This window comes from Mesoplodon densirostris, chromosome 10, assembly GCF_025265405.1.
Source record: "Mesoplodon densirostris isolate mMesDen1 chromosome 10, mMesDen1 primary haplotype, whole genome shotgun sequence".
NCBI classification, from domain to species: domain Eukaryota; kingdom Metazoa; phylum Chordata; class Mammalia; order Artiodactyla; family Ziphiidae; genus Mesoplodon; species Mesoplodon densirostris.
This window is the reverse complement of record NC_082670.1, coordinates 71,306,047-71,322,597: the sequence shown is the minus strand read 5'-3', so window position 1 is coordinate 71,322,597 and position 16,551 is coordinate 71,306,047. Positions and strand designations below refer to the sequence as shown.

The following is a 16,551-nucleotide window of genomic DNA, read 5'->3' as shown; positions in this document are numbered from 1 at the left end:
TTAGGGGATATTAAAAATGTTCATCATCAGAGTGATGCTGAGGGTCTTATCCTCCAAGACCATATGATTGCTGCATAGTCCCAAATATGGAATTGAGGGCTAGGCTGTGAGCCCTGATGACTTTTGGCAGACATGACAGGTCTGTACCTTTAAGATTGTTGCAGACAGGAGATGTAGATGAGGACATGGATATAATGCCAGGAGGCCAGGACCACAGAGCCATTTTAAGCAGAAGGTCCTAGAAGTACTAAGGGATAAGTTTAAATATATGGTCCACTGGTTTGAAGTTTAGTCAGAAAATGGCAAGATAGAAATTTAAATCCAGATTTTTCTAAAGATTCCTGTTTGGGAATGTTAAATCTGATTTATCATTTTTGTAGTAGTGCTACAAAGGAAGTCCCTTACTACTTAGGCCTGAATGAGACACTGGATTGAGCAGGGCCTTGGTTTACTGATGGTGCCAGAGATGTATGTGAAACTGCCAAATCTTCTTTGGTTTATTTATGTATGCCTGCAAGACAGATCTAAAGAATAAAATAAAAATGATGATATCAACAAATGTGGTATATACATACAATGAAAAATTAGTCAGCCATAAAAAGGAATGAAATTTTGTCACATGCTACAATATGGATGAACCTTGAAAACAATTTGCTAAGCGAAAGAGCCAGATACAAAAGGACAAATATTACATGATGCCACTTATATGAAGTACCTAGAACAGGCAAATTCATAGAGACAGAAAGTAGATAGTGGTTATGGGGGCAGGGGAGGGGGGAATGGGAGTTACTGTTTAATGGGTACAGTTTCTAATTTCTATTTGGGAAGATGAAAAAATTTTGGAGATTGGATGGTGGTGATGGTTGCACAATAATATGAATGTACTTAACGCTACTGAACTGTATACTTAAAAATGGTTAAAATGATAAGTGTTACATGTATTTTACCACAACAAAAAAATTTTTTAAAGAAATAATAAGCCAGTGGTTTGAAATCCACATTTGAGAGTTTGTGAGGTGAATACAGATTACATTAGAAGGGAATACCTCCTTTGATAGAAAAACTGGATTGTGCTTTTCTGGCTGGGGCTGATGGTGAGTTTGGTGGTTATTCCCCTTGACTATGGCCCAGAGTTCCTCCTGCTTGAGAACGTGGTGCACCACTTCAAGTACCCCTGTGTGCTGGACCTGAAGATGGGCACCCGGCAGCATGGTGATGATGCATCAGCTGAGAAGGCAGCCCGGCAGATGCAGAAGTGCGAGCAAAGTACATCGGCTACGCTGGGTGTCAGAGTCTGTGGCATGCAGGTGAGTCATCCTTGGTGAGAGCCTAGGTGCTCCTGCTTGCATGTTTTGGGTTGTGTGTGTGTCTGCCCGCTATCCGAGCCAGGTGTCCTCCTGGCCCACAGTGGTCCAGAATCTCCTCCGAGAGGGTGAGTCCCCTACAGGGTGCTGAGTGCGTTTTTGTAGACATGTTCTCTGAGCCCTCTTGTCCTTACCTGGGGACCTTGGTCTGGGCTCCAGTGCAGAACCACTGTGAGAGCCTGTTGCCTTGATATTGGGGCAACTAAGACTCTTGTCTGTCAGCAAGATAGTTCCTAGTTTGAGTCCAGCTGGTCTCCTGGGGCAACGTGGAGGAGGGCTCCAAAGGTAGTGCCAGAAAACCTGTAGGCCTGGTCTCTGCACATTGCTGGCTTTACCACAGGAAAACTTAGGGTGAACTTGGCCTGCCTACTCCAGTTGTGTAGGGTTGAGCAGAAAAGCTCAGGATGGTCAGAAGTACTTTCCAGATAGTGCCTGCCCAGGGCACCGTGAGGTCATCAGACCTCCCTGGTACTCACCTGTCTGTCTCCTGGGGTTTCAGGTGTACCAGCTGGACACGGGGCATTACCTCTGCAGGAACAAGTACTATGGCCGTGGGCTCTCCATCGAAGGCTTCCGCAATGCCCTCTATCAGTACCTGCACAATGGCCTGGACCTGCGGCGTGACCTTTTTGAGCCCATCCTGAGCAAACTGCGAGGCCTGAAAGCTGTACTGGAGCGGCAGGCCTCCTACCGCTTCTACTCCAGTTCCCTGCTTGTCATCTATGATGGCAAGGAGTGCCGGTCTGAGTCCTACCTGGACCGCCGGTCCGAAATGCGTGTCAAGCACCTGGACACAGGGCTCCCTGAGGTGGCACCATCCTGTGGCCCTAGCACTAGCCCCAGCAGCACCAGCCCCGAGGTGGGCCCCTTCTCTCCACCCAAGGTGGATGTCCGCATGATCGACTTTGCACACAGCACATTCAAGGGCTTCCGAGATGACCCCACTGTGCATGATGGGCCTGACCGAGGCTATGTGTTTGGCCTGGAGAACCTCATCAGCATCATGGAACAGATGCGGGACGAGAACCAGTAGGCCCAGCTCTGGGCTTCCAGAACCTTTTCCTCTCCACCCTCAGGCAGGGACCATTGCTCTGAACTCGCCATGAGGACACACAGACTTTCTTTTAAAAGGGTTATATTTCTCTTTGGTGTAAACTAAAAGAAATGTTTTTAGCTGTAGCCTGGAATCCATATATATAAAGTGAAGGAGGGCAGAGCACATCCTCTCAGCCAGGCTTCCTAGCTCTATGGTTCTGACTGCTGTGTCCAGGCTGTCTTAGGAAGGAAGAGATGCCCCTGGTGGGCTTGGCAGCAGGGACATGTTGCCCTTGGACATCGGTTTCTTTTGCCTAGGTCTTTGGGGTCTGTGGCTGCAGGGTCCTGCTAGTTGTGGGGTGAAGCCCTGGGTTGGCTCAGGGCCCCTCCATGCTCACTCATCCCTTGTTCCTCAGTAGTAGAGGATTGGGTGCCCATCTCTTGGGGGACTTTGTAGCTTGTGTTGTGGGTATCACCCAGGTCTGTAACAGATGTCCCCCGGGCACCACAGGGCCAACTGCACACAGCTGGACCCTTCTCGGTTCTGACCTTGGCATGAGGCTAGATTCATGAAGCTGTGCTGAAGCCAGCAATGGCAGAGGGCAGGCCCTGGGATCCCCAGGCACTATTTGGCACTTGAACCTGCTCCTCCTCCTGCCTGCACAGCCCAGCCAGCGTTTCTCACCAAGATCCCTTGCCTAAGGAGGCCATCCCCTCTTGCCCCACTGGAGGGGGCCCTGCTCTGTTTGCTGAGGTGAGTCAGTGTTCCAGCAGGCCTCAGGGCCTCTGATGGCTCTGACCCAGCTAGTATTTGCAGTCCTTGTGCTGTGGCTAGGAGTCCTCTTCCTCTAGCTTGGGCAGCTGTGCTGCCTTGGATGGGCTGCTCCTTCCAGGGCTCAAAGGCTGTGGTCCGCTCAGGGTCTCACCTCTCCCCAGGCCAAGCTCAAGGCAGCAGCCCACTGTGAGGAGCTCCAGGCTCGTGAGGGAGAACTTTAAGCTTGTTTGTTTATAGGGACATTGGGCGCTGGGTGCAGGTGCCCAGATTCTGCTAATGAGAGTTTTGTCTTATCAGTACTGGGGTCCATCAGTCTGTCCATTTTTCCATCTGCCAGCCCCTGTGATCTCTCCCCTGGGGTGTAACCTTGTTCATTAGTAAATATTGATTTCCTTCATGCTTCCCTCAGCAAAATACTCTCTTTACCATTTCTGAGGTGAGCTTTTGCCCCTGTGCCCTTCCTCAGCAGGTGCTACCTTTTTTAAAAGAACTGGTAGCAAAATGAATTGGAGGAGGTGTTTGCCTGCTGGCCCAACACCCTCTCTGTGAGCCTGGAGTGTGGCCCCCTCAACACTCAACACTGACAGTAGCACAGTGAAGGCCCAGGGGGTGACCCATTCCTTGCGCGTAACTTTTGCTGCCAGCCCTTAATGGCATAGAGACCTGCCACCTCTAACACATGCAGCCAGGTGATACTGCACTCACCTAGCCATTGCTGAGGTTAGTGCCCTCACCTCTGAGTCTAGGGCCACTGTCATTGTCACTTTTGGCATGTCCCTATTTGGGCATTAATGGTAAGCCTGCCAGCCTGTGTCTCTGAGAGGCCTTGGTAACTGATGGACTAATTTCCTGGTCCTTAGAGATGCAGCCTCACACATCTTAAATGGGCTCCTTGATGGGATCCCATTTCTCTCGGCCCTCTGACCCTGGTGCCATTGGTGGGCAGGTTCCCATTCCTTGGGGCTAGGAGGGGCAGCTTGCCTGTTTGTAGTCAGTAACGACCATCTTCTGTACTATTCTGTGGCTTCACCCATGGGGGCAGTAGCTCTTCATTAGTGTGGATAGTCATTTCCTGGTAAGGCAGGGGCTAAAGCAAGGGTCTAGGGCCACTCGGGACCCACTTGATGGCACCTCTCCAGCCTGGGGATGTGCTGTGCTTCCTGAGTTTGTATATTATGGGAGATGCTGCCCCATTCCGCTCTTCATCGCGAGAGAGGCTGTACCGACTTAAATTCAGTGTTTGCCTGGCACTAAAAGAGCAGGGCTGGGATTTGCTGCTTCTCCCCCAGGGCAGGGTCCCTTGTTTTCAGCACTTTTGAACACTTGGGAGACACAGCCCTGTTTTCTGGTGGGTCGTGGGTATGTGTGTCTGCACTCGCTCTTTGCCACCATTTCGCCCTGTTGCGTGCTAGAGAGAGCCCTGTCCCTGCCAGGCCCTGCCTTCCCAGCCCCAACTTGGGACCAAAGTGCAAGATGGGATCACGGGGTGGGGTGTTCAAGCGACCCCTCTCTATAGTGCTTCCCTGGGTGAAGTCGACACCAGCCCCCTAGTGGGGTGGGATGGGCGGTGCTTAAAGAGGAAGGGGACCAGTTTTGCAGCTTGCCAGGGACGCCACCCCTCCCTCACATCCGGGCCTGTACAGTGGGCGTGGGGATTCTCCTTAAGGGGCCAAAGGCTTGGGCTAGTTCGTAGCCTCTGCTCACTTGCTCACATCCCGTCACGTGCACCACCCCCCCCCCCAGATGCAGATTGCTTGAAGTTTTAAAGCTGTTCAATTTGGTTTTGTTTGTGCCGATTTAAAAAATGTTTTAATGGGGAAAAGTTTGGGGAGAACCAAGGGAAGGGCCTGGTATCTTTGCTTCTCGGGGAACTGCAAGGCCTCGCCTGGAGGACCGCTCTCTACTCCACTTTCCTGGAAGCTGCCTAAGCCTGTCCACGCCGCCCGAGCCCTGCGCCCGGATATGACACGTGGCTCTGGTCGCGTCTGGGCGCGATTGCGTTTTCTCGGGACCTTGCGTGCAGGGGAGGGGGTGCTGCGGCCTTGGGCTGAGCCCGCCCCTTTCTATACACCTAGCGCTGCCCGCCCCGCTTGTGTCTGAGGTCGTGTATGTCAAAATAAAGCCGCTAGAAGCCGAGGCGTGTCCGTGTCTTTGAGAAACCCCTCGGCCTCCGGGAGACTGGCCTAGTCCGGCCAGCCCGCGTCCTCGGCCCCTCCCCGGCCCGGCCGGCCCGGTGAGGCGGGGAGGGGCCGGAAGCGGCTGTGGCGCAGCGCAAAAGAAGCCTCGCCCTTGGCGCCAGCTCCGCTTTTGGATCCGCCAATGGCCAGCTGACCCGCAGGTCCGGGTCCCGGTCCCCATGGCAGCCCGGCGCGCTCGGCTCTCATTGGCTGCGTCGGCCGGAGCGTCGCGTATCGGCGCTTCGACGCCGACGGTGTGCCACGTATACGGTAGCTGATTGGGCCGCCGGAGTTTACGTCACTTCCCGCCGGCGGCCGGCCCGAGTTGGGAGGCAGTCGGTCTCCGTTCGGCGTCGCGTCCTGGTTTGCTGCTGTCTCGGACCTAGCGTCAGCGCGGACTGGGCGGACAAGGCAGAGCCAGAGTTGGTCAGTTCTGGCGGGTGAAGGGCTCGGGGCCGGGCACAGCGGCGGGAGTGTGCGGCAGGGGTCCGCCAGGCGGGCCGCGGACACCTCGGAGCCCGGGACTCACTCTCCGGCCGCCCGCAGGCGCAATGAAGGCACTGATTTTGGTGGGCGGCTATGGGACGCGCCTGCGGCCGCTGACGCTAAGCATCCCAAAGCCGCTGGTGGACTTCTGCAATAAGCCCATCTTGCTGCACCAAGTGGAGGCGCTGGCCGCGGTAAGGCCTGGGGACGGGGTCTTGGTAGGACCTGATAGGATGAGGGACGGCCAACGATTGGGGATCGGGGACACCTGTGCCTTCGGCTGAATCCGCCTGGCGGCCGGCGCCGTTCTATCCCACAGGCCGGCGTGGACCACGTGATTCTTGCTGTGAGCTATATGTCTCAGGTGCTGGAGAAGGAAATGAAGGCGCAGGAGCGAAGGGTGAGGCACGGATTTCTCGCTCTTTCCCTTGGTCCCCGCTCAACTTTTCACCCTGGTGAGAGAAACCTGACGGGGTGCTTCTTCCTTCCAGCTAGGAATCCGAATCTCTATGTCCCATGAAGAGGAGCCTTTAGGGACAGGTCAGTAGAGACAGGAAGGTCCGTTCCTTGGGGAGGGTTTAGGGCCAGGGAAGGGGCAAGACTCAGCCTGGATGGGGACTGCTGAGCCTCGATCCAGGGGCTCAGACCCCCAAGATGATGGTGACCTGTTCCTCTCCCCCAGCTGGGCCCCTGGCACTGGCCCGTGACCTGCTCTCTGAGACTGCAGACCCTTTTTTCGTCCTCAACAGTGACGTGATCTGCGATTTCCCCTTTCAAGCCATGGTGCAGTTCCACCGGCACCATGGCCAGGAAGGCTCAATTCTGGTAAGCGAGCACGTCCTTCTGCTCTAATGTTCCTGTCCCCATGCGCAGCCTCCCCAGCCTCTCCCATCCTCCAGCCTTGAACTGCCCCTTGGTGTTGTGGGTGCAGAGCTGTGCAGTTTGTGCCTTTAAGCATTTGTGGCAAAGCCCCTGAAATTTAGGACAGCATGTATATCAAGGCTCAGGAGCACTGGACTAGGCCTGAAGTCTTCCTGCACTCAGGTGACCAAAGTGGAGGAACCCTCTAAGTACGGTGTGGTGGTATGTGAGGCGGACACAGGCCGCATTCACCAGTTCGTGGAGAAGCCGCAGGTGTTTGTGTCCAACAAGATCAACGCAGGCATGTACATCCTGAGCCCTGCAGTGCTACGGCGCATCCAGGTGTGTAGAAGCCAGCTGCTGGGTGGGCTGGGGTAGGGCAGGCCACCACTGCCATGACCCTGCTGATGAGCTGCCCACTCCCACAGCTGCAGCCCACATCCATTGAGAAGGAGATCTTCCCTGTCATGGCCAAGGAGGGGCAGCTCTATGCCATGGAGTTGCAGGGTGAGGCAGGGAGGCCACAGGGTGGGGGTGGTCTGTGGCTGGGCTGAGCCCCCTGATGCACTCTCTCCCTACAGGTTTCTGGATGGACATTGGGCAGCCCAAGGACTTCCTCACCGGCATGTGCCTCTTCCTGCAGTCGCTGCGACAGAAGCAGCCTGAGCAGCTGTGCTCAGGCCCTGGCATTGTGGGCAACGTGCTGGTGGTGAGGCCCTTGCCCAGAGCATTGTCAACCCCCTCAACCTTGGGGGACAGATGGCCCACTTGTGTTTTCCCCGCTGTCCTCAGGACCCAAGTGCCCGTATTGGCGAGAACTGCAGCATTGGCCCCAACGTGAGTCTGGGTCCTGGTGTGGTGGTGGAGGATGGTGTGTGCATTCGGCGGTGCACGGTGCTGCGAGACGCCCACATTCGCTCCCACTCCTGGCTTGAGTCCTGCATTGTAGGCTGGCGCTGCCGCGTGGGCCAGTGGGTAAGCCTCGGGGCTGAGCCAGATGGGGAGGGTGGGGGAATGCCTCTGCCTCGCTGACAGGCCTGCCCCTCCCCCCAAGGTGCGCATGGAGAACGTGACAGTGCTGGGTGAGGACGTCATAGTTAATGACGAGCTCTACCTCAACGGGGCCAGTGTGCTGCCCCACAAGTCTATTGGTGAGTCGGTGCCGGAGCCCCGCATCATCATGTGAGGATGCTGTGGGGCTGGCTGAGCCCCCATTTCCCCACTGGCAAAGGGATCACTGGCTCGACACATCAGGAGGCCCTGGACTCATTGCCATTTGACTGGGGAGGATTGGACAAGGGTGAAGCCGTTGGACACCCGCCTTCTCCTGTGGACATAATCTGGCAAGATCCTTACTGGGCATACCCCACAAAGCCTACTCCCTCAAGATGGGCTGGGCCAGGACCGTATGGAATAATAATTTAATGCTCACTGTGGCCCTGACTGAAAGTCAAGCTCAGGCACAAATAGGGCATGGTGGGGGGTCGTGGGGGACAGGGCAAGGGGCTCATAAATAGGGCCCAGCATGGGTTTAAGGGTAGAGATTCCTGCCGTGTGGGCCAGGTAGGCCTAGGCAGCCGAGGAAGTGGCACTTGCACTGGCTGCCTTGTCCCAGTCCTCTACAGACACGATGGTGGCTTTGCAGAAGAAGCAATCCTTGTTGTTCATCAGGTGCTGATTGATGCAGGCTCTACAACAGGGGAGGGCATAAAGGTGGCCTGTGTATCCCTGCTGTTCCCCACCCAGCCCCTTGTGCCCATGCAGCCCACTTACTTGCAGGACTTGTGGCCACAGGGCTGGAACACAGCAGAAATGGGGTGAGCATAGCAGATGGGGCAGAGGTCTTCCTCACTGGTGGGCTGCAGGGAGCAGAGTGCAGGGTGGGCTGGGGTTCAGTTCCCAGACAAGTTGGGTGTACACTACGCGCACAGCTGTGGTGATGTGTACTGGGGTTGTGTGGACCCGTATGCTGTGGCCCCACTCACCAGGGAGGCAGCTGCTGCCTGGGCAGACGCAGAGGTCAGGTGTGCCAACATCTGTTCCACCTGGGCCAGTTCCTCAACACTGATGTAATCTGTGTCTGGCGGGTGGTAGGAGGTGTCAGGCCAAGTGTGGCCCTAGAACCCAGTGCCTCTTGAGTACTCCCTGCCTGGGAATTTGCTCTTCTTAAGACTACTGACCTGGCCCAGCCCCAAATCCCTCTCTCCCCTGACCCACCCCCAGCCTACTCACAGCTCTGTAGGGAGAAGCGCTTCTGGTCAGGGGCAGGCAGGGCAGTGCCAGGGGTAGGGGGCTCTGGCTGCCCCAACAGATAGCATATGGAGCGGAGCTGGAAGCAGGGATCAGCCAGGAGCACTGATGTGGCTCTCTCTGTCCTAGGTGGGAGAGGGTACAAGGGTAGTCAGAAGGCTGGGCCTGTCTGAAATCAGTATCTGTCGGAGGGGTGGGGGTGGAAAGTGCAGCCTACTTGCATTATTGCCTGGTTCATTCCACCCAATCTCCCTGCTTCTCTCCAGTCCTCCCAGTAAAGTCCTAGATCCCAGTAAGGACCCACATTGCCGGGTACCAGTTTAAGGGGCACCACCAGAAGATAATGAAAGTCCACCTGCCCCTTCATTTACATTAACCCTTAAAAGGAAACAGCTGCCCAATCATACACGTTTACCGTTCAAAGAAAACACCTGCCCCCTCATAAACGTTAACCCTTCAAAGAAAACACAAAGAACACAAGAAGCTTAAAGACGTGCTTCCCAGAGTTCCGGGAGACCAGCCCTCTGGAAAGCCGCCAGCCAAGCTCAGGCTGGGGCATTGTGGCCCGACTCGCTCACCCTCTGGCGGCCACGCGGGGGCCTATGATCGCCGGGGGACGCGGCTACCCCGCCCCTCCAACGTGAGCCAATGGGAGCCTGAGGCCCCGCCCCCGAGAAATCGCCTCCCGGAGAGTATTTAGAAGCTGAGTGCTCAGAAACGCATTCAGGAGAGAGCTGGGGAAGCCTGAGAAGGGAGTGCTGGGCAGAGCGTGGCCCCAACTCACAACCCAAAACCTGGGGCCGGGCAGCTGGAGCGGTCGGCCTTGCGGGACGGTCCCCGCATCCTGTCTCGCTGGCCACTGGCCATTTAGCGCCCCGCACTTCTAGCCGGATGTGAAGTGGGTGAGTCTCGGAGCTGTGCCCCGCACCAAGCTGCCCTGTCCCACCCCTGGCAGCCGCCGCCATGGCCCGGCTGGTGCTGCAGGGCACACTGCTGTGCATGCTGCGCGTCGGATTGAGCACCCTGGACTCCGAGGGCTTCCTGTCCCCTGCGCCTCATAACTGTCCCTACAAATGTGTCTGTGCAGCCGACTTCCTGAGCTGCGCCGGCCTGGGGCTGCAGGATGTGCCGGGCGCGTTACCAGCTGCAGCTGCAGACCTCGACCTGAGCCACAATGCGCTGCAGCGCCTGCGCCCCGGCTGGTTGGCGCCCCTCTCCCGGCTCCGCGCCCTGCATTTAAATCACAACGAGCTGGATGCGCTAGGTCCGGGAGTTTTCACCAATGCCAGCGGCCTGCGGCTGCTCGATTTATCATCTAACGCCCTGCGAGCCCTCGGCCGCCACGACCTCGACGGCCTGGGGGAGCTCAAGATGCTGCTTTTGTTCAATAACCGCCTGGCGCACTTAGACGAGCAGGCCTTTCACGGCCTGGGCACGCTCAGTCGTCTCTACCTGGGCTGCAATGAACTTGCGTCCTTCTCGTTCAATCACCTGCACGGCCTGGGCACGACCCACCTACGTACTCTGGATCTCTCCTCCAACCACCTAGGACGCATCCCTGTACCTGACCTGGCTTCCCTGCCAGCCTTTCTCAAGAACGGCCTTTACTTGCACAACAACCCATTACCCTGTGACTGCCGTCTCTACCACCTGCTGCAGCACTGGCACCAGCGGGGGCTCAGTGCTGTGAGCGACTTCGCCGGTGAGTACACATGCCTGGCCTTCAAGGTACCCACCTCCCGCGTGCGCTTCTTTGAGCACAGCCGTGTCTTTGAGAACTGCTCAGCTGCCCTGGCTCGGGGCCTAGAGCAGCCTGAAGAACAGCTGCATGTGCAGGTGGGGCAGTCCCTGAGGCTACACTGCAACACCAGCGCCCCAGCCGTGCGCATTGCCTGGGTCTCACCGCAGCAGGAGCTGCTTGTGGCTCCAGGATCTCGCAATGGCAGCATCGCAGTGCGGGCTGATGGCAGCCTGGCCATCAGCAACGTGCAGCCATGGCACGAGGGTGTCTTCGTGTGCCTGGCTACTGGACCCCACCTGCATCACAACCAGACACACGAGTACAACGTGAGTGTGCACTTTCCACACCCTGAGCCTGACACTTTCAACACGGGCTTCACCACGCTGCTGGGCTGCGCCGTGGGCCTGGTGCTCGTGCTGCTCTACCTGTTCGTGCCACCCTGCCCCGGCTGCCGCAGCTGCTACCATCGCACCTGCCGCTGCCGCCGCTGGCCCCGAACACCCAGCCCACTCCAGGAGCTGAGCGCACAGTCCTCAGTGCTCAGCACCACGCCGCCCGACGCACCGAGACGCAAGGCCAGTGTCCACAAGCACGTGGTCTTTCTGGAACCTGGCAGGAGAAGCCTCAATGGTCGTGTGCAGCTAGCGGTAGCTGAAGACTTTGATCTCCACAATCCCATGGGCCTGCGGCTCAAGGCTGGCTCTGAGTCTGCCAGCTCCACAGGCTCTGAGGGTCTGGTGATGACCTAGGCTGCCCAGGGGCCCCACCGAGGCCACTGCCTGCCCGCTGCTTGCCCTGCTCCGTGCTGCTGCCCAGAGAACTGCCAGATGCTGGTGGGAAGCACTGGGCTTGGTCCTCCAGACTCCTGTGTGGGCCTCGACATAAAGCACAGCAACACCACTCACTGGTAGAGGGGCTGAAGTCCCCAACTCTCTCCTGCTTCTCCCCAGCAGCACAGGACCAAAACATCCCAGGACCTAGCAGGGCCTACCTGTGCCCACATGAGGATTGGAACCAAGGACCATCTGGAAGAGCTCTTGCATTAGAGCCCCAGGTTCACCCACAGGGGCTAAGGCGGCCATCAAGGAGAGTGGTGGTGAAGAATTGAAGCATGACCACCTTCTGCTTCCCAAGGGGACGGGAGTGGCCCACAGGGGAAAAGAAGGAGGACTTCAAAGGAAGACTGAGTCCGCAACCCGAGGGTGGAAAGAGGAATTACAAGTCCTCCCTCTGGTGAAATGCGACTCCCCACGCACCAACATTCAAGCTATTTGAAGCTTCACGAGTCCATGCAGTCTGGTGAGAAGGCAACCAGCAGGCAAGGCTCCTCAAGAGACCTCCAGGGGCACCGCAGGCCACTCTGAGGGCAGAGCCTCTCCCATGGGCTCGCAAGACAATGGTAAGGGGCACCAGTGGCCTGTTCCCCCAGCTTTTCAGCAGTAAAAAGCCTGCTGAGCGTGGATAAGATGGGAGGGCTGAGCCAGAACTTGCTGTCTCCCAAGGGTAGAATCCTCTTAAGGGCTGGCACTGGTATCAGCCTAATGGCTGAAGCAGTGCCCTGGCTTCATATGCATCTCACCACTCCCACTGCAGGGAGGCAGGGAAGCGGGGACTGGAAACCCCTCCTGAGTGAGGGCTGAGCTGGGGGGCCAACAAGTGTCCTGGATCCAGCTATCATGGAATTTCTTAATAAAGGTAGTACATGCTCGTCGTCGGAGCCTTCACAGACACAGGTGGCAGTATGTGTGCTCAGCTCTTAACCCCAGCAGTGCGTCCCTGGATATCGCAGGGTGGCACCCCGCCCTTAGCACACTCTTAGTTCCCCTGCCCCTGCCTGAGGCACAGCCACAGCCAGTGGCTCTGCCCGTGGGCCAGGGCACCCTGCTCTGCTGAGCTCCTGGATTCTCCTACTTTGAGCTGCTGCTGCTGCTGCTGCTGCTGCTGCTGCTGCCGCCGCCGCCGCCGCCACCACCTACTCAGTTCACACCTCACTACCTTCCTTCCAGCTCCAGACCTGACGCTGAAGTCCATGTGAGAGATGAGCTTTGGAAGGCCCTGCCCAGCCCCCTCCCCATCAGACAAGCCCAGCCCGCACAGGTGACCCCAGCCCCTAACACTCACCCTGAGGCTGGGCCGTGCACCAGGAGTCGTACCAGGATGCCTGTCACTGCCACCAGAATAGGGTAGTGGTCCACACTTTCCAGGCCTAAAGGGAAGGAAGGGGATGAGCTATCCAAGTGCTCCCACTGCAGGGGCTCCATCCCTGCCCAGCTGACATCATTATCATTCACACTTCCCACCACCCTCCCCACAGAAGGCTGAGCTAGGTTGGGGGTGCCAAGCCAGGCTGTCCCGGTGCAGAATGTAGAATCAGGCAGCACTGCTCCTGGCAGAGGAACCAAGGCCTGTGGTGTGTTGGGTACAGGGCTTCTAGGTCCTCACCAGGCAGCCGCAGGGTGACCACGCGGTCAAACAGGTTCCTCTCAGCTGTCACCCGGTTCAGCACCTGGTTCAGCAGCTGTGAGGGCAGGAGCCCGTTGGTGGATGGGTGGGCTCACACCACTGGGGTGTCCCCAGGGTCCCAACCACCCTTGCCCAGATGGACACACCTGTGCGAGACGCCGCAGAAGCATCTCAGAGGTAGGCTGGGCCCAGTCGAGGAATATCTCAGGCACCAGCGTGATGGTCATCTCCAAGACGCGCAGCAGGCTGACCGAGAGGTCAAAGCAGGTGGCACATACCTTGAGCTGCCGGCTGTCCACAAAGTTCCGCTCCAGGCGTTCAGCAGCCTGCTGGATCTGAGCCACCAATGTGTGGACAGCAGTCAGTGGTCTGGCCACACCGCAGATCGTGCCTCATCCCCTGCAACCCCCTGGCCCACAAGGTCCCTCCGTGACCCACCTCCTGGATCATGCCGATAAACTCAGAGAAGGCCCAGTTGAGCTGGTTGAGGACGCTGTTGAGGAAGCTGGGTGCCACTTCAGGACCCTCCCGCAACAGGTCTGCCATGTGCTGCTGCAGCAGGGTGGAGGGGCAGGGCTCTGCGGGGACGTCGGGGGGGGCATCATCAGGACTCCAGTCAGCGGCCCCTGCCCGTCTGCCTCTGTCCTCACTCACAGGCCATTGGTGTAAGGGCAGAAAGACAGCTCCCTGGGAACACTCAGGTCTTGAAGGCAGGGGGACAGGGTGCAGTGCTGCCTGGGGGTCAGGGCTAAATCTGTCCCCTCCCTCTGCTGGGCCAACCATAGGCTGCAGTTGTTCCCAATGCCTCCCCCACCCCCAGTTCTAGAACCGCCCCCAAGCCCCAGCCTGATCCCCAGAAAGTTCTCAGTCACATGCCCTTCAGCAAGGGCTAGACCTAGAAAGGGCAACCTAGACCCCTCTTCACTCGTATCAAGGCCATTTCTCCCAAGAGCCTCCTCTGAGCCCTGCCATCCTCCACTGTCCTCTGCTGCCCTTGGCCTGGCCTTAGCATACGGCTGAGGTGGTGGGTGCCAAGTCTGGGCTGACAGGCAGCAGTAACCAGAGCCCTCAGCCACACTGGGCTAGGCATGCCTCCCCCCTCTGCAAATCGATAGTTCCTACAGCAGCAGGATGCATATCTGGCCCCACTGCTGCTTTCCACTTGCAGCTCAGGTCCACCCTGGAGGCAGGACCAAGGCAACTGGCAAGGGCTTGCTGTGTGACTCTGCACAAGGAACTTGGCCTCTGGGGACCCCTTTAGGCCCAAACACTCCCACGAGGGCAGAAACATACCACGTGGGCTAAAGAGAGCCACTGTGTGGGGTCAGTACAGCATGTGGCAGGCAGATTCTGCAAGCAAGACAGCCCAAGACCCTGGGCTGGGCCCAGTGAAGGTCCTCAGGCTCACAGGGCTTTGCTGGACCATATGCCCAGGACAGAAAATGCAGACTTTGCTCCCAACCAAAGGCCACTTCCTCCAGGAAGCCCCATGGACACCCTTTGGGGCCCTGGCCAACCCCTAGTCTGTGCCCCTGCCTTGACTCAGGTATCCAGGGTCTGGCACCAGCTAGTGAAAGTAAAGGGGCAGAAGGACATGGTGCTGGGACAAGGCTGGAGGTCAGGGAGCTGGTTCAGAGGGCAAGGGATAGGGTCCTCACTTTGCATAAGCTGCCAGCAGCCTGGGAAGATGCTGCCCCTTTTCACTGTGACACATGCAGACCGTTCAGGACCAAAGGGCACACATGGGACTGGAAAGCAAGACTCAAGAGGACCAGAGTGTCCTTAGACTGGGAGGAAGCAGGGAAATGGAAACCCCAGGGGATACACAGGGGGTTTGGGGCCCAACATGAGTCCAGGACTGAGGCTGGAAGAAGTGGGAAAGTCTGCGAGAACCCAAGAGCAGCGGGTGAGGGCCCCCGCCTGCCAAACCTGGATACTCACTCTGGAGGCTGGGCAAATTGGCATCCTCGGGTTTGGTTTTCAGCAGGTGTGGCAGCCGTGTATAGCGGTACCCGAACCCACAGCCCTGGGGGTGGAGTTGGCGGGGGGTCAGTGGGGCAGGGCAACCCCTCCCTCCAGCCAGCCATAGCCACCTCCTCTCCAGCCAGGCTTACCCTCCAGAGCCGCACCAGGATCCAGTTGGTCTGGGCCCAGGGTCGCTGCTCATAGGGAGCCAGGAGACTCCTCACCATGGCGATACGCCTGTGAGGGCAACGGGTGGTGGGCACGGGGTGAGGCTAGTGCTGTGCAGGGCAGAGTGCGTGCCCCCCGTCCCCGGGCCCCCACTCACTGCTCCTCAGGGATCCGCTCCACGGCCCGCAGGGAGTTTGGGTAGCACACGTAGCTGGCCAGGGCCTGCATCAGTGAGTCACGGATATCTGCTGGGACAGGCCATGCCTCAGCAGGTGCCTGGCATGAGCCCTGGTGCCCATGCCTCATACCCACCTGGCCGGCATTGTGCGCAGAAAATAGCCAGCCAGAGGTGCCATCCCGTCTCTCCCCATCTCCCCCAGCCCTCTGTCAGGGACCTCACCAGTGCCCACGATGCGTGTGTCGGCAAAGTGTTTGGCAAGGATGGCAGCCAGACGGGTCAGGGTCTCTTCATAGCCTGCAGGGTTGGGTAGTAGGATGAGCTGATCAGGAGTGTGGACTCCAGAGGCAGGCACACCCCTTGGTGGGTGGGCTTGGGTAGTGGGCTCCAAAGCTAGCTCCAAGGGCTAGTCTGGGCCCAAGCTGACATCTGGGGACTTTAGGCAGGGCATTCACTAACAGTTGGCGAGAGGCAAAGGCACAGACTCATTGTGGGCGTTGGGTGGGTCCCAGCAGGAGGATAGGTCCTGACAAAGAGTCCTGCCTGGGCTCAAACCCATCTCAGCACACACACTGGAGGGCTCAGCAATCAGCCCCCTGGGTACCCACAGCTCCACCTCTGAGGACAAAGCCTGCACTGAGGCCTAGGGCAGGGCAAGGGGACAGGCCAGGAGCCTAAAAGCCCACAGCCTAGTCCAGACATAAACTGCCAAGCCCAGCCTGGAATCAGTGGTCTGCAAGAAGCCCAGACTCCTATGTGGCCACCAGCAGGGCCCCCCTACTCCTTGCTGTGATCTGCAAAGACAAGCCACTCTGCCCCTGCATGGGATGGCACACCCCATGGCCAGCGCCAGGGCAGCAGGGTAAGAGGCCAGCCGGCTCCTGGGCCACAGAAGAACCAAGAAGGAAGTGAAAGCCAGGGCGGGGTGGGGGGGGCGGGGTGGGTGGGATGGGGGTGATCCCCACACCCTGTACTCCATTTCGTCTGTTTCCCTCCTAACACCTGGGAGGAGCTGTTGGTCCTATGGCTGCTGGTACTAGGACAGGGCTCTCCACCATGTGGGACTTTTGCAAATGCTTGTGTGATGC

General features: G+C 58.0%; 4 protein-coding genes across 19 annotated transcripts in view; 3 read left to right on the top strand and 1 right to left on the bottom strand.

Moving 5' to 3' along the window:
* Positions 1–5,310, top strand: part of IP6K1 (inositol hexakisphosphate kinase 1) — an 81,697-nt gene extending 76,387 nt beyond the window's left edge. For all 9 annotated transcript variants that reach the window (XM_060109836.1, XM_060109834.1, XM_060109837.1 and 6 more), the window contains 2 exons: positions 1,132–1,307; positions 1,864–5,310. In XM_060109836.1, the coding sequence (XP_059965819.1) occupies positions 1,132–1,307; positions 1,864–2,397 (710 nt within the window). In that variant the 3' untranslated portion in view covers positions 2,398–5,310. The remainder of the gene's footprint in view (positions 1–1,131; positions 1,308–1,863) is intronic.
* Positions 5,311–5,653: 343 nt separating this feature from the next.
* On the top strand, positions 5,654–9,881 carry GMPPB (GDP-mannose pyrophosphorylase B). Of its 2 annotated transcripts, XM_060110659.1 has the most exons (10): positions 5,654–6,031; positions 6,157–6,237; positions 6,329–6,377; positions 6,520–6,662; positions 6,882–7,040; positions 7,127–7,205; positions 7,280–7,407; positions 7,491–7,673; positions 7,753–7,849; positions 9,215–9,881. In XM_060110659.1, the coding sequence occupies exons 1-10, from the start codon at positions 5,903–5,905 to the stop codon at positions 9,232–9,234; spliced, it is 1,068 nt and encodes a 355-aa protein (XP_059966642.1). In that variant the 5' UTR covers positions 5,654–5,902; the 3' UTR covers positions 9,235–9,881. The 2 variants fall into 2 exon arrangements, with proteins under 2 accessions (XP_059966642.1, XP_059966641.1); XM_060110658.1 differs by lacking the exon at positions 9,215–9,881 and having other exon boundaries at positions 7,753–8,134.
* RNF123 (ring finger protein 123) overlaps positions 8,109–16,551 on the bottom strand; it is a 32,229-nt gene continuing 23,786 nt past the window's right edge. For 6 of the 7 annotated variants that reach the window (XM_060110653.1, XM_060110654.1, XM_060110652.1 and 3 more), the window contains 12 exons: positions 15,686–15,760; positions 15,443–15,530; positions 15,267–15,354; positions 15,094–15,178; positions 13,591–13,730; positions 13,299–13,487; positions 13,132–13,207; positions 12,811–12,895; positions 8,931–9,073; positions 8,684–8,778; positions 8,472–8,557; positions 8,109–8,388 (listed from right to left, as the gene is read on the bottom strand). In XM_060110653.1, the coding sequence (XP_059966636.1) occupies positions 8,268–8,388; positions 8,472–8,557; positions 8,684–8,778; positions 8,931–9,073; positions 12,811–12,895; positions 13,132–13,207; positions 13,299–13,487; positions 13,591–13,730; positions 15,094–15,178; positions 15,267–15,354; positions 15,443–15,530; positions 15,686–15,760 (1,271 nt within the window). In that variant the 3' untranslated portion in view covers positions 8,109–8,267. Of the gene's footprint in view, positions 8,389–8,471; positions 8,558–8,683; positions 8,779–8,930; positions 9,074–12,387; positions 12,710–12,810; positions 12,896–13,131; positions 13,208–13,298; positions 13,488–13,590; positions 13,731–15,093; positions 15,179–15,266; positions 15,355–15,442; positions 15,531–15,685; positions 15,761–16,551 lie in introns of those variants that run through there. The other variant, XM_060110656.1, reaches the window with a different exon arrangement.
* AMIGO3 (adhesion molecule with Ig like domain 3) lies at positions 9,898–12,419 on the top strand. Its single transcript, XM_060110657.1, has one exon. The coding sequence runs from the start codon at positions 9,912–9,914 to the stop codon at positions 11,436–11,438; it is 1,527 nt and encodes a 508-aa protein (XP_059966640.1). The 5' UTR covers positions 9,898–9,911; the 3' UTR covers positions 11,439–12,419.

Bases quoted from the DNA above. Each gene is read 5' to 3' on its own strand.
- AMIGO3 (XM_060110657.1), top strand. From the start codon at position 9,912: ATGGCCCGGCTGGTGCTGCAGGGCACACTGCTGTGCATGCTGCGCGTC.
- GMPPB (XM_060110658.1), top strand. From the start codon at position 5,903: ATGAAGGCACTGATTTTGGTGGGCGGCTATGGGACGCGCCTGCGGCCG. The intron at 6,032-6,156 runs GTAAGGCCTGGG...TCTATCCCACAG, and splicing joins AAGTGGAGGCGCTGGCCGCG to GCCGGCGTGGACCACGTGAT. The intron at 6,238-6,328 runs GTGAGGCACGGA...TCTTCCTTCCAG, and splicing joins TGAAGGCGCAGGAGCGAAGG to CTAGGAATCCGAATCTCTAT.